Source organism: Simochromis diagramma, unplaced genomic scaffold (assembly GCF_900408965.1).
Source record: "Simochromis diagramma unplaced genomic scaffold, fSimDia1.1 OVJJ01000816.1, whole genome shotgun sequence".
Classification (NCBI taxonomy): domain Eukaryota; kingdom Metazoa; phylum Chordata; class Actinopteri; order Cichliformes; family Cichlidae; genus Simochromis; species Simochromis diagramma.
This window is the reverse complement of record NW_024386908.1, coordinates 4,331,068-4,355,950: the sequence shown is the minus strand read 5'-3', so window position 1 is coordinate 4,355,950 and position 24,883 is coordinate 4,331,068. Positions and strand designations below refer to the sequence as shown.

General features: G+C 41.3%; 3 protein-coding genes across 5 annotated transcripts in view; 1 reads left to right on the top strand and 2 right to left on the bottom strand.

Annotated features, from left to right (window-relative positions):
- Positions 1–2,884: 2,884 nt before the first annotated feature.
- creld2 (cysteine-rich with EGF-like domains 2) lies at positions 2,885–12,325 on the bottom strand. The gene is made up of 10 exons (XM_040035061.1): positions 11,941–12,325; positions 11,698–11,780; positions 11,353–11,463; positions 11,102–11,193; positions 10,187–10,363; positions 9,309–9,407; positions 4,289–4,372; positions 4,035–4,130; positions 3,394–3,534; positions 2,885–3,239 (listed from the first exon to the last, which is right to left on the bottom strand). The coding sequence occupies exons 1-10, from the start codon at positions 12,082–12,084 to the stop codon at positions 3,181–3,183; spliced, it is 1,086 nt and encodes a 361-aa protein (XP_039890995.1). The 5' UTR covers positions 12,085–12,325; the 3' UTR covers positions 2,885–3,180.
- Positions 12,326–12,600: 275 nt separating this feature from the next.
- On the top strand, positions 12,601–18,418 carry alg12 (ALG12 alpha-1,6-mannosyltransferase). Its single transcript, XM_040035060.1, has 9 exons — positions 12,601–12,789; positions 14,890–15,022; positions 15,128–15,301; positions 15,402–15,596; positions 15,692–15,795; positions 16,275–16,498; positions 16,661–16,830; positions 16,970–17,045; positions 17,512–18,418. The coding sequence occupies exons 1-9, from the start codon at positions 12,631–12,633 to the stop codon at positions 17,747–17,749; spliced, it is 1,473 nt and encodes a 490-aa protein (XP_039890994.1). The 5' UTR covers positions 12,601–12,630; the 3' UTR covers positions 17,750–18,418.
- Positions 18,150–24,883, bottom strand: part of zbed4 (zinc finger, BED-type containing 4) — an 8,449-nt gene continuing 1,715 nt past the window's right edge. For 2 of the 3 annotated variants that reach the window (XM_040035049.1, XM_040035048.1), the window contains exon 2: positions 18,150–22,959. In XM_040035049.1, the coding sequence (XP_039890983.1) occupies positions 18,984–22,766 (3,783 nt within the window). In that variant the 5' untranslated portion in view covers positions 22,767–22,959 and the 3' untranslated portion in view covers positions 18,150–18,983. The remainder of the gene's footprint in view (positions 22,960–24,883) is intronic. The other variant, XM_040035050.1, reaches the window with a different exon arrangement.

The window sequence follows — 24,883 nt, the reverse complement described above, 5'->3', positions numbered from 1 at the left end:
TCAACTGAACTAATGTTCTATTACTGTACTAGTGTACAAACCTTTTCATAGATTCAACTAAAGAAGTGACAAGAAAACAATGATTTTGTGTAACAGGTTGCTAGTAATAAAGTGCCTAGAGGCACTTCTTTTAGCTGCTCCCTTTAGGGGTCGCCATAGCGATATATCTGCCTCACCTTATCCCCAATATCCTCCTGGAGCATGCCAATCCCCCTTCACTACATCGCACGACCTGATATCGTCGTGTTGGTGTTGTTCCCAGATCATCATACTAAATGGTGTTCCAGGATCAACATTGCAAGTGGCCAATCAGAATGTTGTGACGTCAGACTTTTGCAACTTCGAGAAAAACCACCGTAAAACAAAAAAACTGTACTTAAGCTGCGAGAAACCGCCTCTGTTCGCCGATCAACGGACCCTGACCCTAACCCTTTAATAAACGGTAAGCAGAATTGATATTGTCCTTGCAACATTGGAATTTCATAAATGCACGAATAGCTTGGTGCGCAAAAGAATAACGTCACAACAATGTGATTGGTCACTTGCAATGTTGAACCTGGAACAACATTTTCATGATGATCTGGGAACAACACCAACACGATGATATCAGATCATCCCACTACATCCATTAACCTTCTCTGTGGTCTTCCCTTTGCCTGGCATCTCCACCTTCAGCATCCTTTGTCCAACATATCCACTATCTCTCCTCTCATTCCAAACCATCTCATCCTTGTCTCTGCAACTTTGTCTCCAAATTGCTCGACCTGAGCTGACCCTCTGATGTACTCATTTCTCATCCTGTCTGTCATGCCCACTCCTAACTAAAACCATAACATTTTCAATTCTGCCACCTCAGTCTTTCAATCTGACCAACATCTCAAAACCATGCATCATAGCAGCTCTCGCTACCGTCTTTGTAAATCTGCTATCCTTCAAGCAGTCACCACCCTCCTGGCGCTCTCTTACAAAGCCGATCCCTGATATAGTCCCACCCCCAACTCGAATCCATCCATCACTCCTACTGCACACCTTACCACTGTCCTCAAAAATGCCCTGCACTACAGTACTACAGATCCAGAAAGACACAGTGCAACTCGTCACCTCTCTTCTTAACCTGGAAAACTCTTTCCTATGTCTTCATGGTACAGCTCATCAAAACCTTCTGTAGTCTCTACAGCTTTTCAAATCACTCTTGTTCCTGAGACAAGAATGATGCTCACACACCAGTACACTTCTTCTCCATTCCTCAGGTGTCCTCAGACCCTCAACCTAACGTCACTCACTTCAATTTCCAAAGCCCTAAAAACGCAAAGTTCCTGAACATAAGTGAAAAACTAACCAATGGACAAAGAAAACTTTGAAAGACCTTCAGACACCTTTGGAGAGCTATTGCTCAAAGCCACTTTTAAAGTGAGAAGAAGGTCTGGCTCTTTGGAAACAAAATATTTTAAGAAATGATAGGCGGGTTGAGACTTTTGCACAGTATTTAACATGACGTGTAAAACCTACTACAGGAAAGTGTACTAAGAATCTGAAATGAGTCTACAGATGTAATACAAGATAGCCTCAGACCTGTGAAACTTGCTTCTCTGACTTTGTTGAGACACTGATGATTAACTTCCAGGGGAAGTAAAGTGAGCATGAACCACAGAACATTCACAAACTGTGACAACAAGAACCACATTGATAATCGCAGAAAATTATCTCACATTTTGGCATTCAGCTTCAAGAAATACCCCCGACTCCAGAAAGTCAGCAGTCCAAACAGAGTGACTGTGCATCTTAGATAAGTGAAATGAATCCCACTTTGTGCCGCGGCCTGATAAGACGGGCGCTGTGAGTGAATCACAAAATCTCTGCTGCGCCACTGCCTCGGAGTGCAATAAATAAGAAAAGCCCTGTGCGTCAGAGAAAAAAAACCAGGTGAATTTACAGTGATTACTCATAGTGCCTGGTCACTCTGCATCAGCTCGCCGCGACATGATGATCCCCGCTTGAGCTGGTCTGCGACTGAGGCGGCGGTGGAAGCATCATAACAAATACAGTGTACATCTCATAACAGCTAAACTCACCTAGATGGGTGTTGTAGCATCAATAATAGGTACACTGACTCATGTATTAGTCAGTACGCTGACTCATACTGGTGCTCTCCTAAAGAAAAAACAGTCTTGCTAGAGCTATAAGTCATGAATTTTAAAGAAGGACAAGTTTGCTCATTTTTTTCCTTCTACTAATTTTCTGCTTTGGCAATTATATATATATGTATATATATATATGTTTGGTGAACCCCATATTCCTATGCCTCCAGAAAACCCCTTTCCATATGGTGGAGTTAACAGTAGGCAGAGAGGTGGGCTCTCTGCTGCCTCACTGCTAGATTAGACAGGCCTTTACTTGCCCTTTCTTATGTCTTAGAGGGCCTTGCAGTCAAAACAGCTGACATCATCACAGAGGAAGCTGGGAAGATTTACCGCAAGGTGAGACTTAGGTTAGAAAAATGTGTTTTGATCCCCACAGGGCCAGAGGAAGGGCCTTTCCAAAAAGCATGCCAATCAAGGGTAGGTGATGGTTCGGGTTTGCAAGACCAAGCAGACGTCATGTAGAATCCGGGCCGTGTGGTATAAGTGGGGGTTAATGTTGGTGGAAATAAGAATGATGTTCATATTGAATATAATGGACAATACGCAGCTGTGATCTGGCCTAGCTTCAAAATATTTATGCGATATCAGGGCAAGAGAAGCACCGTCTAGTCCTGTCCAGATGGTTTAAAGCTGGAGCGTCTTTATTTCATAAGACTATACTGCCATCCTGTGGTAATGCATGATTGCTGCAACATACACAAAAACTCCCAAAGCTGAAAGCGTCCACATTCCGATGACGTCGGTCAGTTTTTGATAAACTTCACATAATGAATCTTTATTGAAACATCGTTGCTTTTTAAAACCATATAAGACAAAGACAACGAGTCTGAGCACACTGGAGAAAAGCAACACCCAGCATGGTGAGAGCGTAAAAGGTGTGTGTGTTTTTTTTCTCTGTTAATCATCCTCCGCTGGAAACCGACGTCCTCTCGGCTCTCGTTGTTTCGTTAAGTGCATGTGGTTGACAGTTTTATGAAGGAGGGGCTTCGAATGTGCAGCAATGTCAACAGTTTGTTCTTCCTGGTCCCCGTTTGTGACATCAAAGCTCTCCGTGTGGACTCGCGGTTGCCTCAGATGCTTCCGACTCCTCGGCTGTATCTAACATAGGAAAACTTATAGAATTAATCACACTGCAGTCAGTGAAGCACACAAAGTAAACATGTTGCTTAAATAACATCCTCACATCCTACATTACTACTGAAAACTTGTTAGAATGGGTATTGTGCCACTTCATGCCAACACTCATCCTCACCTGGCTGTTGTGTTTGCACACACTCCCCATCTTGCTCCTCGTAGCCTTCAGAGCAGATGCACGTGTAGCTGCCTTGATTGTTGACACACTCCTGGTGCTCTTTTGTGCACACTGGCTCTGACTGCGAACACTCATCCACATCTGGCAAAGATTTAAATAAATACATTTTAAAAAAAAATAAAATCGAATATATAGATAAAATGTATAGAGAAGTTTTTCATGGGTGCAACCCAAAAATGCATTATCCTTACAAATGTGACATCAGTTAAGGGGAACTAAAACAGACTTTCCAAGGGTAGAATTAAGAGGTTCTGTCCATCCACAGCAGTCTGGAGCTCACAATATCTTTTTTTATTACAACAATTAAAGACACATAAAGGGAAGATGTAAAAAACGCAAATATAAAGTGATGTAAAGTTAAGCCTGCATCCTACTGTGATGAGAGACTCATGCTTACATTATGCACATTAATGACATGTCATAGGGCGAGAGGCAGGGTCCACCCTGGACAGGTCGCCAGCATGGAAGCACTAAGAATTTACTTCCAAGGACTGCTTCTTTTGGCTTCATTTGTATTAAACTCAAAGTGGAGACTGACACTTTAACGTAGTGTCAGAAATCTTTCAAATAGTGAATAATACCTGTGCAGGTTCCCTCTGTGTCTTGGTACCCGCTGGCACAAGCCTGGCAGTTATCGGGACCGGCTCCAGTGCAGCCGGAGCACACTTTATCACAGGCTTTGAGGAACAAACATACCGAATAAAGTTAGGTCTCACAAAACTGTCAGTAAATGGATAACAGACATTGTAATATGAAACATCTAACAGCGATAAGTTCACTGGAAGAAAATTTCCACACTGCTCCAAAAGCTACTGTTTGGCATATGACCTCTTACCCTTGCAAGAGTAGGAACCTTCTGTGTTGAGGCAGTACTGATCTTCTTTGCATGGAACAGGGTCTTTGGAACACTCATTTACATCTGCAACACATCAGACAGAGAGCCATCAAACAGGCTGGCAACCACACAGCGCCATCTGCTGATCATTCTTTGTGTGCTTTGACACATCAGAGTGAAAACACAAAAAAATGTGAGTGTCTGCAGATTAGATCTCAGGGGCAAAACTGGATGTTAATGGTGGAGGTCAGAGGAGAATGACCAAAGGGGAATGGTTTGACAAAATTAAAACCTTGGCTGGACATAATAAGTATTACCTCTGTGGTTATCGACTTTCCCTGTTAAGCCAGGCGTTTTGATTCAGGCTCTGTGTGTACGTATGCTATACTGTATTCCCACAAAGATAGGAAATTAATTTTGATTGAGTGAATGCAAAAATGAATCATACTATATAACTATTTAAAAATCTATGGCAGTTTATAAAACTGTCACGTAGGTTTTCATTTTGACCGACCTGAGTTTTGTTTATAGGAAATGCTTCCTATATAACACTTAGAGGGACTGAACTAGCATTAAATCCACCTATTAATAATGATGAACTGATGCTCATCACAGTCAATAGGTAATGCTAAGTCTTCAGTAGTCACCACATGGGTGTGTTTGGGGCAGCCCATCAGTGCCAATATGAAATTGCAATCATATTCAGTATCAGTATTTTCCAAGGTTTTCTGAACACTGTGGATTCTGAGGACTTATCATTTTACGACACCAAGTTACGACCCCAACATCTGAATGTTGCAGCAGAAATCGAGACTCGTCAGACCAGGAAACATCTTTCCAAACTCCTAGTTTCCAACTTCTGGTGAGCCGGTGAGAACTCCGATTCCTGTTCTTAGGTCACAGGGGTAGCACACGGTGTGGTCTTCTGCTGCTGTAGCCCATCTGCTTCAAACTTCAATGTGTTGTGCGTTCAGAAATGCTCTTATGCATAACTTGGTTATAACAAGCGGTTATTTGAGTTACTGTTGCCTTTCCACTCGCTCAAAGCAGTCGGGCCATTCTCTTCTGAACTTTGGCATTTTCATCAAGAGAACTGCAGCTCACTGGACATTTTCTATGTTTCCTGACCGTTCTCTGTAAACCTCAAAAGAGTTCTTATATGCATCATATATATGATATAGATCATTATATTTTAATTGTGTTCAAAAACATTTTTCTTCTGGCTTCATCTATTGTGGGTGCAGAATGAGGGTGAAAGCAAAAATGTTTGACTATTACACTGCCTCAAGATTCACCTGTGACCATTCAAAGAGCAGTTGGTGCCCGTCTCCAGGGGAACCTGATCAAACCTACCATCGATAACTCCACAGTTTTCCCTTCTCCTCAGGTTAAGAGCCTTGGTGTCATCCTAGACAGGTCACTTTCCTATAAATCTCACATCAATAATCTCACCCGTTCTGCCTACTTCCATCTACGTAACATTAACAGATTGCTTCCTTCTCTTTCCACCCAGTCTACGTCCATTCTTGTCCATAGTCTTGTTACCTCCCGTATTGACTACTGCAATTCTCTTTTGCATGGTCTCCCCCAAAAATCCCTCCATAAGCTTCAACTGGTTCAGAACTCTGCTGCTCGCATTATCACCAGAACCCCCTCCTACCAGCACATCACCCCTGTTCTTCAGGAACTTCACTGGCTCCCTGTGAAATTCCGGATAATTTTCAAACTTCTTCTGCTCACCTTCAAGGCCATTCATAACCTCGCTTCTTCGTCTTCTTCTCTTGCTGTACCTTCCTTTCAGCTGCTCTGCTCCCAGGCTGTGGAACCCTCTGCCCCCAGAAATAAGAAACATTGGTTCTCTCCCCCAGTTCAAATCCCAACTCAAAACTCATCTGTTCAAATCTGCATATTCACTGTGAATCCACTGTTTGTTAATTTTATCTTGTGCTTTTATTTTATTGTTCTTATTCTGCCATTGTTTTACTAAGTGTTTTATCCTATTGTAAAGTGTCCTTGGGTGACATGAAAGGCGCTCATAAATAAAATTTATTATTATTATTATTATTATAATAAATGGACATCAGTCATTCTCCTGACAGTGTCAAGGTCCCGTTTTGGTGGAGGCTTTCCTTACAGAAGGCAACTTTATTTTGTAACCAAATGCCACAACACAATGTGTGACTATCAAATACAGCAAGAACCACCATGAAACTTTGTAAACAGGTAAAATGTGACATTTCCATCCTGGAGAAGTTGAAACGCTTGGATCCAGACACTTCCAATGTTGTAAAGTGGGACGGCTTTTTCCTTTGACATTGAGCAATGTATATTCTTAAATTATGAACTCCTGGAATAAAACCTGTTTGACCTATCCCACTTGAGTTCTATGAGAATCATACGTGCTGCCTGCAAACCTGATAACATAATGGTTGTGGACCACTATCAGTGTCCCATCAAAGTCAAAGTTATGGACTTTGGCCTATCATGTCATGTGTCCGCAGTAGTTCCTCGTGTCTGTGCACAGGCTCTTTGGTACAGGCCACCAGAGGATATGCTTCAGATTCCATTTAATTATTGAAACGTGGTCTCTGGGCTAAATAGCTTTGGAGCGTGCTACGAGGCTGCTGCTTTACCCGGGTAATCCGGTTCATCATACACACTCAGGGCCAGCCACCAGGCTATCCTTGAGACTGTCCTTGAGAAAAAGAAGAAAGCTGCAGTGTTCACTGCTGAATATATTTAAAACAAAAGAATAATTTGAATATCAGACAGGACTCACCCACAAGAAACCGACACTTAAAGCTTAAGTGTCTTGTTGACCTGATTGAAAATGAGAACAGGATGCCACAGTGATCAGGATTTGTTGGTGAGCCTGATTAAACAAATGTTGGACTTGGATGCTAACCGGCGGATCGAACCGTTGGATGTTCTTGGGCATGTCTTCTTTGACCCCAGCCAAAAGGTCAACATTCATTTTCACACCACACATAGCAGCGATAAATTTCACACCCTGACCTCTTGCGACCCGCTACAGGTCCCCAACAGGTGGGTTGGGGACCGCTGACGTATAGGATCTGGTTAAGGCAACTTAACACACACACACACACACACACACACCTCATTTGATTGTAATTACACTAGTGTAGCATTTTAACGAAGTATTGATTATGGAGTTGCTCAAATATGATTTTTGTGTTTTTTTCCCTTTCATTCCATTTCTGTGGTATTTATTCACTTCTGTCATCCTGTATTTAATGTATATAAGATTTAGATGATTCTGATCATAATTAAACCAATCAATCAAGGCTTTATTCGACATGTGCAGGTTGCCCTGCAGTGAAATGGGACCCCGACCACCCACCCACACACACACACACACACACACACACACACACACACACACACACACACACACACACGAGATCGGTAGCGTTACAGAGAAAAAAAACAAAAAAAAAAAAAAAAAAAAACACTGAAATATACACTACAATGGGAAAGTACAAGAGGAAAAAAAGAGACCTCTACTCATGCTGGGCTCCTGGGAGGACAGCATGAGAACAGGAAACTAAAAAACTCCTCTGCACAAAAAGCACATAAATGTCCACAGCACAACATTATGGAACACGTGACAAGCCACAGGGTCGGGTGGGGGTGAGGAGTAATCCGAAGCAAACACAGCAGCCATCCTGCCCAGCGCTACCATTCCAGCGCGGGCTCAGACCCGCCGTGTTCCCAGGAGGGAACAAGCATCGAAGGCGTTTGCAAAGGGAGGGGCGATGAGTGTGTGCATATCAGTGTATATGTATGTGTGTGCGAGACAGTGTCCTTCGCCCTGCTAGGCTAAGTAAACAGTCTTCCAGCCAACCCAGGTGGCCTTGCGTGGAATGGGAAGGAACAGTCTAAACACAGTCGTTATCAGGGTGTTTTTGTTCGGCTCCAGCCTTGCGACCGCAGCTGGCGCTGAAAGGGTATCCGCATGAAGTGATGGTGCTTTTTACTTTAGTGCGAACAGCTCATATGAATTTCAAAGCAGTTCTAACAGCCCAACACTGGTCTCTAAATCTCCCATTGGAGAGCAGTTAGCTTCTCCATGATGTTATCAAACTTGCGCTCTGTGATGTTGTCATTCTTGTGCTCAACCAAACCTACTTATTATGGCGTACGCCCCCATAATTTGTGTACACAGCCAAAAGAGTGTGTGTGAGACACTGGAAAATGTACATAAAGGAACGAATCAAGCAGGGGTTGGCAGAGGTACGGGTGAAGGAGCGTCACCCTGCTTTAAAGTAGACATGAAACACCACATTTTAGTTTTAGTCTCATTTTTCCACCGAGTTATGATTTTAAACTCTTAATTCTTAAATCCAGCCTAATAGACAGTGTTAAACCTATGACAGTTCTTTAAAGTAGGACTCCATGGTGTATAAATTGGCCTTTATACATGTAGCCTTTTAGTCCACTTTTAGCTTGACATGGCCATTAATCTCACTTCATAATATACCCCTCAGACTGCTTCAAGCCTTCAAGAAGGAAAGATTAACTCAAACAAACAACCAAGGTATGCAGAAGAACATCTCTAAAACAGCAGATCAAACCTCGGAGAAGCAGAAGACCACACCGGGTATCAGCCAAGAACAGAAAACTGAGGCTAAATTGGACGAACCTGTGCTAGCATTCTGACTTGTGCTACTAGCGTCAAGTTTTAAAATGAACATAAATGTACTTAAAAAAAATAACATTTTCAAGAATTTACGAGGTCTGGTACTGTTCTGAGTTTAAAATATAACTAACCCGTCCATTATTGGTTGATTTCGCAACAATTTGTGTAGTCAATAAATTGTTATGAAACAGCAAAAAGATCGGAGATTTGCAGGTTTATCCAACCAGTGGTATAATAATCAAAGTTGGAACAATGATGGAACCCAAACAGCAAGAACAATAGCTCAGATGACCTCTTTATCCGAGTACTTTTGTTAAGAGAATGTCATGTAGCATGGAGAGCCAGTACAAGTTGTCTTACCTACACAAGTTTCCTGGTCGTCTTCCTCCCAGCCTTCCTTGCACTCATCACAGTCCTGATTGGTTGCTCCAGTGCAGGTCTTGCAAGAGAAGTGACATTCTGCAGAAGTGAAGACCAAATTTCTATCAGTACGTTCATGTTGGTGATGAGTTTCTGGTGCAACAGCAGGTAACTTATTTAGTAGGGGTGGGGGGAAAAAAATCGATACTGTGTAGTATCGTGATATTTTGTTTGCTAATAATGTATCGATACAGGGACAGCAGAAATAGATATTTTGTTACAAAAAAAGTTTTTGTGGACTGGAACATGCTCTGACTTCAGAGCATGTTGATCAGCTCCTTTTTCTGAGCAAGAATCCTGACATTCCTTCACTGTCCAAATGTGTTTAACTTTTTTTTGGCAGCAACATGACAGTTTACTTATTTTAATTTAAGACATGTTTTATTTTAATTAACTTTAAAACTTTTTTATTTAACGTAAAATTATATTTTGTTTTAATTTACTTTCAAATTCTTCAGTTGCTGAATGGGCTGCATAGTTTTCATAAATTGCATAGTTCAGAATAGCTATAATTGTACCAGATGGTTGCATTCAGTTAAGTTGGACTAGACTGTAATACAAACCGTTCAGTTTGTCAACAATAAAACTGACTGAAATGAGAGAAAGACTGAGAGTGAGACTTTGATATTAGATAAAATGAATATTGATAAAGTTTACCTTTATGTACAGAATCTGAATATCACAAAATATTTTTAAAAAAAAAAAGTAATATCGTATCGTGCGTTAAGTATTGTGATAATATCGTATCGTGGGATGTATGGTGATCCCCACCTCTATTATTTAGGTAAACTGAGTTTTTTATTATTTATTTTTTTTACCTGTGCACAGAGAAAAGCTGTCGTTCCTCACTTCGTTGAAGTAGCCGTCGATGCAGTCTAGGCAGAACTCGCCCGTATAACCGTGGTGGCAGCTGCACTTCCCGTTTCCCCCACGGGTCCCGTCTCCATCGCACGCACCATTCCCGTGACAGGGTCGCTCAGAACCCCCCACACAGGCTTAAAAATGAAGACAGACAAATTATTTTTGTGCTTTTAAACCAAATTTTACAACTCGCTCTTGGGATCCCTCTTTTTCTGTGCACGGTAGCTTCTGCAGCTTTTTTTTTTTTTTTAAAAAACAAAACAAAAAAAACCCAAAAACACTCAATGCCACTGTTTTTCTATACATAGTAATACAGAGACCACTGATGTTTGAACACTATGGTTCAGTAATGGTAATGTTTATGTCAAAAACTCTCACTAAATATAAAAGCATCTTTCTTTAAAGGTCCTGTGGCACAACCAATAGAAGATCGGTAATGTGTGAAATCATAAATTTGTATTACATCCTTTTTCCTCATGTATTGCACTTCTGTAGGTGGTTGCCAAGTAGTCGTTGTCCATGTTAATTTGGTTTGACAGGAAGCTTTCCACAGATGCATCGTAAACTGTTTTGTTAAACTGCCTTTAAGATGTCAGGTGTAACATTGCTCATGACATAGCTCATGTTTAGGGCCACTTACACACACACACCGACATTTATTTCTGAGTGACAGTTGGGAGAAGAGAGGAGGCGCAAATTAGAAATGGACTGTTTGCAAGTAGATGTTTTATAGATCTGACGACTTGGGACAGCATTGGAAAAATGCAAAAGTTGTATGACACAAGCAACCTGTTTTCATAATAACATTGGAAGCCCTGAAATTAAGATGAGGGGGGGCTGGAGCACTGGTGGGTGTATCTGTAAATTCTCACCATTGCAGTCGGGTCCAAATGTTCCCTTTGGACAGCACACTTTGATGGTCTCTATGCAGAACCACTTGTGCAGATCGGGATGTTTCGTTTTCCTGTGTTGCAACAGGAAAACAAGGCAGGAAGAGACGAGGTTTAACAGCAGGTTAACAACGCAAACAACCCTGATCAGCATCTGCCGGCCTGCCTGACCATGTGTCCATCACTCATTAGGTCCCCTTTAAAATCCAACCACGTCATTTGCATCAACCCACCTCTTGAACCACCAAGTCTCGAAATGCTCCTCGTGCTCCTCAACCATGTGGTTGCACTCAAAGCTGCTGCTGTCGCACAGCCCCTCCACGATCTCCATCAGCCGAATCTCGCTGGGGTGGAAGGAAAGCAGCAGACGAGACAAGTGCACAAGTTAGTTTGAGATTGTAAACATACATCACAAAATGTACAAGATTATTTATATTTGCATGAAAAGAAAAGAAAACAACTTCATTTGATGGAAAGCACAGAAGCTCAAAAGCCTGTAGGTCTAGTGAAAAGTAAACAGCTCAGATCACAGGACCTGTGGCAGGGTGACCTGTAGGCTGGGCTCTTGGCTGTCTCACCTCGTCTCATATTTAGACAATTTCCTCTCCTCCCAGGCTGTGTTTCCTCCTCCAAAGTTCTGGTTTGCTGTTCTCTCGAAGCCCTGACATACAACGCAGACATTTTAATTTTTGAGCCCAGAAATAAGAAGGACCCTGCACTGAGTAAAGGACACCCAGGCATCTTACATTAGACTGACGTATGTTCACGTCAACACAATGAAAAACAACACAAAGGAAGAAGGTCTGCAAACGCTCACTGACCTTGTTGAAGTTCTCGGTGATTTGCCGGCAGGTGTTGCAGGCGCTTTTTAAATCCTTCTTGGCGTCAGTAACTTGACAAAGTAAGACAAGAGTTAAACAAGACAAAAGGCGCAGCAGCCGCAGCTCTGGACCGGTGGACAGCATCTCAGCAGATCAATTCACACAATTTCATATCAGGAGACGAGCGCTCCAGCCACTAGCACGCAAGCTTTCCACTGATATTAAAGTGCTGCAGCGGTCGGACACATCTATGCGAGGTGTTCCTAACATTAGATGAAAAATAGCGTTATCTATGCAAAGCGTGACAAAATGGTATTTACATGCCGGTTACATGGAGAAAAAAAAAACCCTGAAGCGGTTCTAGTTTTCCGCGTCAGCGTCTTAATCGAATTGTGGCTTGTGGTGATTGGCTGTAACCGCCTGTCAATAAAATGGAAAACCAATCGTGAGTCGCCACGCGCGGGACAATAGAAAAAAACAAAAAAAAAACAACCCATCCCCACGTGGAAAATTCAGGAAGCTCGCAGGTAAATTCAAAATAATTTTTTTAAAATTAGGTTTCAATAATATTTCTCAAAAGCCCTACTAATAAAAACCCCTCAACGCCTTAGCCAAAGTAAAAGTTGCATCGTTCACTTCCTGTGACTGCCGGAAGTGAAAACTAGCCTTTTCTCTTTTTTTTCAGCTGTCATGGCTGAAAAGAGGACTGTTTTGGGGCTACCACTGTTGTTTTTATTAGCTTTCGTGGCTCTCTTGCATTTATTTATTTGTCCGTTCACTAAAGTTGAGGAGAGCTTCAACTTACAGGCGGCACACGACCTTCTGTATCACAGACTTGACTTTGACAAGGTAAGCATGCAGCCATTTGATGTGTTAATAAGCTAAGTGGACACAGAAAGCACCCGTGGATGTAAATAAAACATTCGTAATATTCAATTTCCCTTTTTGTCATTTTAAAAAAAAATAGAATACCATTCTTACGGCCCTAAAGATGTTAAATATAAGGTACATTATGAAAAAAAAATGTGACAGCTGCGGGTACAGTTTAAATCCTACTTTTGATGTAATGCTACGTCCCAAACATTCTGCTTGCTATTGATGCTTGCTATAAAAATCATACACACCAGTAGTTTGACAGCTATACTGCGGTGTGGACTGTTCCATCGTAAACCTATAGCTACAAGAAAAAAATAAATGTGGTCTTATCCTCACCCATTCACGTCACAATATTAGAAAAATACATTCATTCACAATAAAACAAGAGAACATAACAGGAGCTCTGTTGAAAAATGGGGGGAAATGTGACCAAAACTGAGGGACAGGGTGGCTGAATTTAGGTATACTGTTCCTATTTAACCTGATTTATTGTAAGGCAAAACGCACTACACATAAGCACATCATGGGAGTAACTCGACCCTACTGGGAACTACGAGCTTTGATGCCAGGGTTGGGGATAAAATCAAAGCCTCAAACAAAGAGAGACCTATTGAATTTATGCCATGGAGGCCACCAATAACTGTGGTCCTAATGAGGACTAATATTAGGGTCACTAAATTTTGTAACTGACTAGACTTGACCTACAGTGTTGGCTTTCAGCATTAACATTGCTTTGCAGTTCTTTTCTGCCTTCATTGTAGTGCTCTGATATATCACTATCAAGATTTATAAGAAATTTAAAATTTAAAAAATCCAAAGAAGAGACTGGAGAATCACCTTTCGGAGTATTGATGTTGCATTGCATGTACACCAGAGGGCACTCTGAAGCTAGCCTGGTAAAACCTGTTTGAAATGTGGCAAAACCTGTTTGAAATGCCACAAACTCAACAACCAGCTGATCTTGTTATGACAATAAAACATTTTTAAACAGAAATGTCTTATTACCTTCGTAAAGACTCATAAACAACTACACATAAACAGATTTCCCTGACATTTATTATGTTTTGTGTGTCTGAAAGAAAAACAATAAGTTGATATATCGGAATTTTTAAATTACTCAATATCAGTATCTTTTGGGCTTTATTCTTTTCTGTTGTGGCATCAATGCTTTTGTTCTATTTTATTGTTTATTACAATGTTGCTTATCACAATATATTACAACTTGATAACATGCAGGACTGTTGTGTTCCCTGTGATGAGGGTGTCCTGAAAAATAATAAGTTAAGAGCACAGTAAGCAGTCCTGAAACTTAGAGACACCCCCCCAAAAAGGAAAAACAAAAAAGAACCCAGTAGACAGCAAAAATATTTGCAGCAGTCTTTACAGCTTGTAATATTTTTAATTAGGTGTTCACTACAAGATGAACTACACTACATGGCACAGAGCTGTCAGTAGTATCCTTCCACAGATGACAGAGTAACTGTGAGAATGACTTAAGGTTTACCTTTATAAGAAGCATGCACTGTACATTGTAGGGGGTGAAACAATGCTGTGAAGACATTGTAAAGCACGGTGGAGGGAGGATCATGGTTTGTCTTTTTATTTTTGTTTTTTTATGGTCTGGATATCTGGACATGCAGAGAGTAATAAATTCAAAATTCAGTCAAAAACATTTACAGTAAAATACTGGGGCATCACTCCATGATTTGAAGCTTAGAAGAGTCAAGACAATGAAAAACCAACTACAGGATGATTAGAAAGAAGAAATCCATGTTTTAGAACAGCCAAGAGAGTCCCGACTTTAACATAACAGAGATGCTTTAGACAGTTTACTTGTTTGTTCTGATAAAAAGGGAGAAAAAAATCCATGACATCTGGGTAAATTCCAGGTCTTGCTTAGGGTCATGTGATGTGATTGAAAGCGAGAGATTAGATTGTTTTATCTACTCTTGTTTTTGAGCTCCTTTAAATCACTTATACTGTGATTTTAAAGGATTTTAAATCACTTATAAATCACAGTGATTTGTGGCTGTATAAGTCTTAGAAAGTACCTTTTTTTTTTTTTCTTTTCAGTATGACCATCATGAGTTCCCCGGTGTGGTGCCGCGGACTTTCCTTGGCCCCCTCTTCCTCTCCACGCTCTCCTCCCCTGTTGTTTTTCTGTCTTCCCTGCTGGATGCACCAAAATTCTACACGCAGCTTATAGGTAGCGTACCATCTCACTTTTTGTTGTTTAGTATCCAAACCACTGAGATGTAAAGGTAATTAAAAGCTCTAAAGAGATGTTTAATGTGCTGTTCTTTCTGCACAGTCCGAGCTTCCCTGGGAGTGTGCGTCATCGGTGCACTGTGGCACATGCAGAGAGAAGCAAGGAAGCAGTTTGGCTCCACAGTTGCAGACCTTTTCTGCCTTATATGTGCATCTCAGTTTCATTTAATGTTCTACAGCACAAGGACACTGCCCAATGTATTCGCCCTGCCATTAGGTAACCCATCAGCTCTCATTTGAGTTCTAGTTTCTTTCTTTGTTATTTTTGGAACTTAAATAATCTAGCATTATAATGATGAGTAAAATTCTCGGCCCAGTTCTTATAGCATTCACATCATGGATGGCTCAGAGATATGGCCGGTTCATCTCCCTGTCTGCTTTGGTCATCATTGTGTTCCGGTCAGAGTTGTGCATCTTTATGGGCCTCATGTTACTGATGTCGCTCCTGAGCAGGAAGCTGGGGCTGCTGCAGCTGCTGAAATATACTGTTCCTGCTGGGATATTGTCATTAGGTTAGTGGTTCAGCTATAATAAATACAGTGTATGTCTAACAATATTAAAAACATGCTGATCACTGTTTGTGTTTGCTTTCCTTTGTCTCCTGCAGCTCTGACAGTGGCTGTTGATACCTTCTTCTGGAGGAAGCTCCTGTGGCCTGAAGGCCAGGTTTTGTGGTACAACACCATTCTCAACAAAAGTTCCAACTGGGGAATATCCTTTGATTTATTCCAGCACACTCCTGTTTGCTTAGCTGTTTGATAATTGGGAAACTATGGGGGGGAAATGACGATCACAAGAAAAACACAGAAAATGTGACATTTCACTTTATGGAAATAGTAGGAGAGGATAACTGTTAGAGTTAGGACTTTGTTGACTGTGGAAAAATTACTTTCCTTGTTGGACTGAATATTTCAGTCATTTTATTTGTATTGCACAATTTCACAGCAACAGATTTCTTAGTTTATAACTGTTAATTTAATAAATGTTTTAGTTTCATGGTATCTTAAAAGCGTGTTGATGAACAGCACGTTGATGCCCTTTGTTAAAATATTCCTGTATGAGTCCAGTCTCCTTTAGCATTCTAGCTCAGTTAAAACTCAGGTAAGGATGTTGCTGAATTTAATTTTATGACATTGTTGTTGGTTTATTTTTGGTTGGTTATAGCAGTCCTTGACTGTTCTCCCCAGTAAACCTCTCCATTTCTCTGGTACTTCTACTCTGCTGTACCTCGCGCCCTGGGCTGCACGCTGTTCTTTGTCCCCCTTGGCCTCCTTGACAGGCGAATGAGAGCACTGCTGCTGCCCACAGTGGGCTTCATTCTGCTCTACTCACTGTTGCCCCACAAAGAGCTGCGTTTCATCATATACACTTTTCCCGTGCTCAGTTTGGTGGCTGCGCGTGGTTGCTCTTTCATGTAAGCTGAAACGTACGGCACCTGTCCTTATATTGAAAGAAGAGTGAATGATCCTAAAAAGTTTCCTTTCTCTTAAAATTGACATTGAAATTTGGAGAGCTGAAGCTGTTTGTCATGCTTTTTACTGTTTTGTTTGTTTTTTCCTCCTTCCATGTGATTTAGTTTGTGCAACTACCAGAAATCCTGGATATACAAACTGGGTTCTGCATTTGTGGTTGGCCAGCTGTTGGCAAACACGGCATACTCTGGTATTTGCCTCTATGTTTCTCACCACAACTACCCTGGAGGCAGAGGAATGCAGGAACTACACCGGCTGTTGCCAGCTTCAGCAGGTTGGAATCACATCAAGCTTTTTTTTTTCTTTCTGAAGGGAGCGCTCACACAGTTACATATTTAAAAGTCTGTCAGAAATGCAGGAGATAAAGAATCGTGGTTTTCTAGTGAACTCTCATTGTTGCTGTCTTTCCTCAGATGTATTTGTTCACATTGACACCTACACTGCTGAGACTGGAGTTTCACGCTTCCTACAACTAAACAAAAACTGGAGGTTGGTGTTTTATTTTGATCTGAAATCTGTCCACCAATCGTTTTGTTTTTTTTGTTTTTTTTAAATATACAGTTTTAAATTTTCTATTTTTTTGTGGGTGTTTTGAGTTAAGCTTAGAATTCAGAAAAAAATTTGGCCTCACTTCAGTTTTCAGTATCTGTATTGTCAGTTTTAGTTTTTTTTTTTTTTTTTCAAATATTATAACATGGGTAACATTTGGAAATGGGGAAATTGTTACAATCTCAGAATAGGTACTGCAGTACAAATACTTTGGAAAGGCAGGTCAGACATGCTGGACCTCAATAAACATGTCTGTGAAAGCCTTATGAAGCAGGTTACATCATCAAATGTGACCAAAGTGACAAAAATAAATACAGCTTTATTTTTTTATTTTATTTTAGCTTTTTAAGTAAACTTAAAATATTATTTTAAACATTTTTAACACTTTACTTCCCATTTTCAACAGATATGACAAACGTGAGGACTTGAGCCCCACGAGCCCAGCTATGCAGATGTACTCGCACCTATTGATGGAGGCTAATGCAACCAAGATAGAATTACTCCAGGACACCCATCAGCCTCTGACCTTCATAGAAGGTTACCGCAACATTGCCTTCAGTGTGTTTCACTTCCCTCCTGTCAGAGTGCACTTGGAGAGAAAAACTGTGCTGATGGAGAGAAAGGCCACCAAAACAGTGACTTAAACAAGTGTTGGATTTTTTTTCTTTAAATTTGCTGACCACTACTGCGAAACCAGTGCTTTTACAGAATAATAAAAAGTATCTCTCCAGGTATCACATTTCCACTACAAAAGATTATCAGTGTTGCATTAACATAGTCATGAATCTGTAAATCTTATCTGCTCTCATGCAAGGAAACGAGCTACCACACTTTCTCTGTGAAATTATTTTGTCTTCTGAATAAATCTTTGTATTATTATTTTTTTTAAGCTCAGAGGATAACAAAAAAATAAATAAAGTTCACTGAACACTGGAGATGCTTAAAATGAAGTGAAAACATTGAATTCTTGTACTCGTGTGCCTTAAGGCTCCACACTAAACACCAGCTTTTCGGTCTCATTGATAAGAACAAGACTCTACGATATTGTGTAAGGAAAACCTTTATTTACAAATGACTAAAATTTGCATGTTTCCAGTCTCAATGCTAAAACATTTATGAAATTAGGTTCAGAAGTCATTTAATATAAAAATGTACAGTACATTGTTTTACTCAATAATAAACCCATAATTTAAACCCCTGGACATAAACTTAAATTGTGCTTGAGAGACAAATTGTATATTCCAAACAAACCCCATTATTCAGAAAATACAGCAATATTATACATGATCTCATTAAAAACATATCAGCAAGTTAAAAAAAAAAACAAAAAAAAAAACTAATTCTAAATGACAGTACCATGAGCCACAAATTCACAATGGAAATTAAATAATATAAACTTAAAATATCTTTCAGTCACAGCATTTATTTATTTTTTGGGGGCCATGTTTTCATTCAGAAAACAACTCTTATCTTTAATCATAATATTAAAAAAAAAAAGCATCCTGACGTGATCTGCGCAATTTCAACAATATTTACAGCGTTTTTGACCTGAAGTAGTTTTGGATAAGGCACAAGGAGAGAGTAGACAAAGGAAAAACATTGATTTAGAAGCAAACACATTATCACCAACCCCTACAGCTAGAAAAACCCTCCCTCCCTGATACACTTCTGAGACTTTTCATCACAACAGCTCCAAAGTGTTTTAACAGTAGTACAGAGAATACAATAAAGCCTCGATCTGGCCTTTGCATTGAAAATCAGTGTATTCAATGATATTTTACATTTTGCCCGACAGAACCCCACCCCCCATTTCACAGCTATGCAACTTGGTCCTTAAATAAAGGGTTTTCAAGTTAATGCTCAACAAAATAATTATGATCAGTACTGAAAATAAATCAAGGGGAGGTTGACCTTGAGGAACAGCAGACCCTCCATGTTTTCTAGCAAAGGCCTGGGCTGATTCAGGGCACAGTTGACACTAGCTGTGCTGAACAGTGTCTCTGCTGGGACGATGCTCGGAGGGCAACCCACGTAGCGGGCGGCTACTTTGGCAAGATCAGGCCATAGGAACTTTTTCAGGTTCCAGTAGTCAAGGGGGTCACAGCTTTGATCAAGTATGTCTTCCTCAAGATACTCCAGCACTGCCAGCTCTGAGGACTTTGGCTTCTCCTCGTTTTTTATCTTTTGCCTGATGTCAGCCATCAAGGACCAGAGGTTGTCCTTGTTTGAATTTGCGGTGCTGGATGAAACGTTGGCCTCATTGCAGCCGTTGTGCAGCAGAGGCTTGACTGCAACTGAGGTAGAACAGGACATGTCCAGCTCCCGGATCAGGTCTTGTTTACATCTTTCAGCTTCTTCCTCTGTGAACAATGAAGTTTTGTATCGTGGGTCCAGCATGGTTGCCCAGATGTATTGAGGGTCGTGAAGAGTTGCAGACATCCTGCTCACCATCGCTTCCTTTAGAGACTTGAGCATGTTGTCTATTCCCACGGTCTCGTCAAACAGCAAGTCTATTTTTCTGTTGAGAATATGAATGAGTGGTATCACTTGTCCCAGAGTGGCAGTGCGGTTGCTCATCTCCCTGCAGGCAACTTCAAAAGGTTTCAGTGCATTGCAGACTGACAACATTACTTCCCACTGATCGCAGCTGATCATTTCCCTGAAATTGCACTCGATCGACATCTCGTCGATGGCTTTCTTTTGCTCAACCAGTCGCTCCAGCATGAAAAAGGAGGTCATCCATTTGGAAGGGACGTCCTGAATGAGCTGGTTCTCTGGCAGCTGATGGACCCTCTGGAGCTCAGCCAGCTTCTCCTTGGCCTTTGCTGAGCGGTGCACACGCTCACAGATCTTTCGTGCAATACTCAGAAGGTTCTGAACCATTCGCTGGCTCTTTATGGCTTCACTAACAATGAGGTCGATGGTGTGTCCAAAACACTGCATGGTGACGTGACCGTGGTCCTCCAAAGTGTTTTTGATGGTGGTGTTGTCTGTTACAGTGAACCCCTTTTTCAGCCCTGATGAGTTGATCCAAGAATCCCACAGATACTCGAGCTGCTTTGGGATGTCATGCATATCGTGATCAGAGTCTATTTGTGAGACACTTAGGAGAGCAGAACAGTGAAAGTCTTGACCTTGGGGTCTGACACTTGACTCGTACGTCGCCCAGTGGGCGGTAAGGGTTAGGTATTCCCTTGTCTGGCTACTGACCCAAATACTAGTTGTGAAGTGGACAACACCACCTTCAGCTTCTTTCAGGTGGGTCAACACAACCTCCTTCACCCTTTCGTACATATCTGGTATGGCAGTGCTGGTAAAGTAAGAAGAGGGTGGTAGAGAATACTGAGGCTGGAGGTACTCTAGCAGTCGATTCAGTCCAGCATTCTCCACCATAGCTGATGGCTGAAGATCCAGTGCGAGCATTTCTGCAATAAGTTTGGTGATTTTTTTGGCAACCGGGTGGTGTTCATCAAATCTCTCACGATTCTGTTCCGTTTCATAAACAGAAGTGTCCATGAGCTCTTGTTTAACATGAATTTCAGCAGACGGCACATCACCTGAGATAGTATTGTTACTTTCAAGAACATGTCCGTGAAACCTCTGCATGTGCCTGAAAAGGCAGCTTGTGCCGAGGTTTGTAGTCTTTTTGCCTCTGCTAATTGTGCGGCTACAGTGCAAACAAACCACCTTTGTAGGGTCAGCAGGCGAAATGGAAAAATGATTCCACAGTTTTGACGTCTTTTTACTGAAAACAGGCATGGTTTGTGTTTTTTTCTCACTAAGGGGATTCTCAGTTTCTTTGGCTGAAACTGGATCTGCTGCAGTGAGATTGGTGTAGGGATGAGGGGACGATTCCTTATCATCTGTGCTTTTTTGGTTTTTGAGGACATCTGGGTGACGTCTCATTAGATGTCTCATTAAGCAGCTTGTACCAAAATCGCCCCGTTTCCCCCGACTGATGACACACGGACAGTAACGGCACAGTGCTTTTAACTGGTCAACAGGTGACACTATGAAATGGTGCCACACTTCTGATTTAACCCGTTTCATGATCTTTTTGTTTTGCTGAAAAACTGAATGATCCTGATTGAGGCTGGGGCCTTCAGAGAGGTCACATGGTGATGAAGTCAGGGGTGTGTCCTCCCCATGAGTTTTGAAGGAGAGGTTGAGTGTGGTCTCCTGCCCTGAGAGATGCATCACCTCATCAGATTCTTCCTTTATATCCATGCTTTCCTCCATGCTTTGGGGTAGTTCATCTGATATGGTTTCTGGTGATGATGGAAGAAGGGGTGATTCTTTTTTGAGTTCCAGTGGATCCTGTAGTTGAGTGCGGGACAGCAGCGAGGGCGGGTTAGTATAGGGTGGCGGAATGTGATTTCCCTGTCCATTCTCCTCAATTACAACCTCTTTGTGGGCTCTCCACATATGCCGGATAAGACAGCTTGTCCCCAGATCCTTTCCATTTTTACCCCTACTGAATTCATTCATGCAATGAATGCATACTGCTTTGGAATTATCAGCAGGCGACAGGTAGAAATGTTTCCATACAGCTGACCTGCGACGGGAGCTAGAGCTTTTTGGGGTCCCTGGAAGGCGCTCAGGCCCTCCGTCTGACATGTCTTCGGCATTGTTTTCATTGGAATGTGAGGATGGGAGGGTGCTGCAAACAGCGTCGGCATTGGCATACGGTTCTAGTTTTGGTTCGACTTTGGGTAACACTTCTTTGGATGACAGGTCTGAATTTTCAGCTGAGGAGGTGGACGGTGAAGTGTTTTTTGAGGCAGAGCTAACAATGCTATTTGTCAAGTCTCCGTTTTTTGGTGAGTTTGGGGAGGGAGGTATCAAAGATGAGGCAAGAGGGCTAGTCAGATTATTTGAGGATGCGTCGGCTCCGTCTTGCAAAAGCACAGTGGGGTGAGCCCTTCGTACGTGCCTCATTAAACAACTCGTGCTGAGGTCTTTTTCGTTCTTACCACGACTGAACTCTTTCATGCAGTATAAACAGATTGCTTTGGTACTGTCTCGTGGTGATATGCAGAAATGATTCCATGCTGGAGATTTTTTCCGTGGGTTGGTCTGACTCCTCATAGATGACAAAAGACTCTGAGTGACAGCGTCCATGGCGACATCATAAAGGGTGCTTGTGTATCCACTTAGTAAATTGCTATAGTCATCGCCATCTTTAGTTACAAAAGGGCCAACTGAGCTGCCAAAGGGTAGTCTGTCATCATCCTGGGTTTCTTCCTCCATTCCATTAGCATCCTGGATCTCCCCTTTGCCATGTTCACTCAATTCGCTGCCATTTTCATACTTTTCACTCTCTCCATTTCCCTCGGTGTCAATGTTTAGGCATTTGTCTGAAAGAGTGGGAGAAGCTGCAGCACTCTTATTTGCCGTGTCTGTCTCAAACAGTCCGTCACCCTGAGAAGAAAAGTTGAAACAAGGAAGAGAGTCTTTATCCAGTGTTATTGAAGAGCAAGCAGGTGACTTTGTATCAGCAGTTTCACGGGGGCTAATGCTGTAGGATTTGAACACATAGCCATCCTGCCCTTCAATTTTCAGGCAGGTCCCTTTTGCCTCTCTTTTTCTGCGTTCTATGGAGCCATTAGGTTCACTGACCATTTCCTCGCCCATATGTGAGACCTCTTCCTCCCCATCCATGGCAGCAGCCCAAGCGTTTCTGTAGAATAGTCAGGTCTGCGGTGTCAAATGCAATCGCTTTTTTCAACTGTGGTCATCGATACAGCAGCTCTCAAGCAGGTGTTGGGATGTGGGTGTTGCCGTCCAGGACACAGAGCGCGTGCTCGTCCCTCTCCATTTATGACTGGAGTAGCTCCACTCCTCCCTACAAGACCTAGAGAAAGATAGGAAGCGAGAGAAAATAGATCAGATAAGGGTATTCTAAAAATAAACACGACTCCAAAAACCAGTAACACAACATGTTGTGCCATAAACAGCAGATTGTACTTTCATTTAGCCACACACAGCCACAAGAAAGTACAGAGATTGAAAAACAAAAGCACTTAAGTAAAATCAGGTTTCATTAAACGTACAATTTACAAGAAGGACTGCTAATTGATTTGACTCTGCAAGCACAGTTTTAGTAAACATAGAAATTTTGATTTTGTAAGGGGTAAACCATTCTGTCGGAATAGACAGACGGGTTGAGGCTTAGTCTTGCAGTATTCAGGTGCAGCTTGCACTTTTAAGATCATTGTGATGCTCAAGTATTGCGTCATAGCTTTTAAATGCACTTGGCTACCTAGGAAATTCATGAGCAGAGCACTGCTCAGAGTGTATTCCGTTGAATTGCTGCTTCATGCGATCATTGTTCCAAGTTGCAAAATCCTGTACTTCCACAGCGCAAGACTTGATAAAAATCTTTTGACACATGTAATGATTTGAACAGTTTCCTCATCGTCGCCCCGTATCTGGCTTATACGGGGCGGTCGTGGCTCAAGAGTTGGCAGTTCGTCTTGTAATCGGAAGGTTGCCGGTTTGAGCCCCGGCTCGGACGGTCTCAGTCGATGTGTCCTTGAGCAAGACACTTCACCCGTTGCCTACTGGTGGCGCCAGTGTCCGGCAGCCTCACCTCTGTCAGTGGCTACAATGTAGCTTGCCATCACCAGTGTGTAAATGTGTGTGTGAATGGGTGAATGAATGTAGTGTAAAGCGCTTTGGGGTCCTTAGGGACTAAGTAAAGCGCTATACAAATATAGGCCATTTACCATTTGTCTGATTGTATTAAGTAACATATCACATTTATGTACCACTAAAAATATGCTGCACAACAGCCAAGCTGTTTAAAACTTTACTCAAGTACATTCTTGAGTATGTAGATTGAATTGTATTGAAATCCTTGAGCAGTTTATGAGCAAAAACAAACCTGTACAACTGCAAGAAAAACACTTTTGAGAGTACTAACCTACAATGTAATAACCTTTTTTGGTATAAAAGTATGATAATCTGATATAATACAATTTTATATACCCAGGTGCAACAAGCAAGTGAAAAATTAAAGGAAAAACATAACAAAAATTCTTATTATTGTCTTGTCCAATATGTGCTGCCATTTGGTGTTTTCATAACAGTAGCTTTCTATCACATCAGCACAAAATCTCCCTCGAGTGTTATATTCAGTTACTAGGAAAGCCATAGCATAGGATTCATTCATACTTTCAATATTCAAATCATTCCTGTGAGCCTCTTGAGCCTTATTGGTGGAGGCATTTTCATTCTGAAAGGTGTTAAAAAAATATAATTCAACCTAACTGCAGACACATAATAGGCCATGGGGTCAGGTCTAATGTGGTCCATTAGGAATGACAAATTAATGTTATGCCTCTGTTCCATAATTTGGTAGTAATATTTACTGCCAAATTTACAATAACATATAATAACATATAATAACATAGTGCCTCTATGTGCCAGCTAACTGAGAGAATGCTGTGTAAACCAAATAAAAGAAACTAGGGTCAGTGTTGAAGCAATTTTTCCTTAACTACAAAACTCACTCAGTGTTAACACCCAAATGTGTGCAACTAAAAAAAAAAAAAATACATCAGCTCTGAGAACATTAGCTTAAGTACTCGCTCAAATGTAAATCTGGTTATTTTAAATATGAGCTTTCTAATACAAAGTAAAACAAACAAAAAAAGAGAAAAATATATCTAAAATTCAAATTTAGATTAGATATAAATCACACATTAAAATGTGTCCAAAAACAACCAACTTTAAAACTAAATACTAGTACGAGATGGGGCTTTTAAATGTAACAA

Coding starts and splice junctions, on each gene's coding strand:
- alg12 (XM_040035060.1), top strand. CDS start 12,631: ATGGCTGAAAAGAGGACTGTTTTGGGGCTACCACTGTTGTTTTTATTA. Junction 15,796..16,274: donor ACAAAAGTTCCAACTGGGGA/ATATCCTTTGAT, acceptor TCTCCCCAGTAA/ACCTCTCCATTTCTCTGGTA. Junction 16,831..16,969: donor GCTGTTGCCAGCTTCAGCAG/GTTGGAATCACA, acceptor GTCTTTCCTCAG/ATGTATTTGTTCACATTGAC.
- creld2 (XM_040035061.1), bottom strand. CDS start 12,084: ATGCTGTCCACCGGTCCAGAGCTGCGGCTGCTGCGCCTTTTGTCTTGT. Junction 11,194..11,352: donor GAGACTTGGTGGTTCAAGAG/GTGGGTTGATGC, acceptor GTTGCAACACAG/GAAAACGAAACATCCCGATC. Junction 3,240..3,393: donor TGTGCAAACACAACAGCCAG/GTGAGGATGAGT, acceptor TTCCTATGTTAG/ATACAGCCGAGGAGTCGGAA.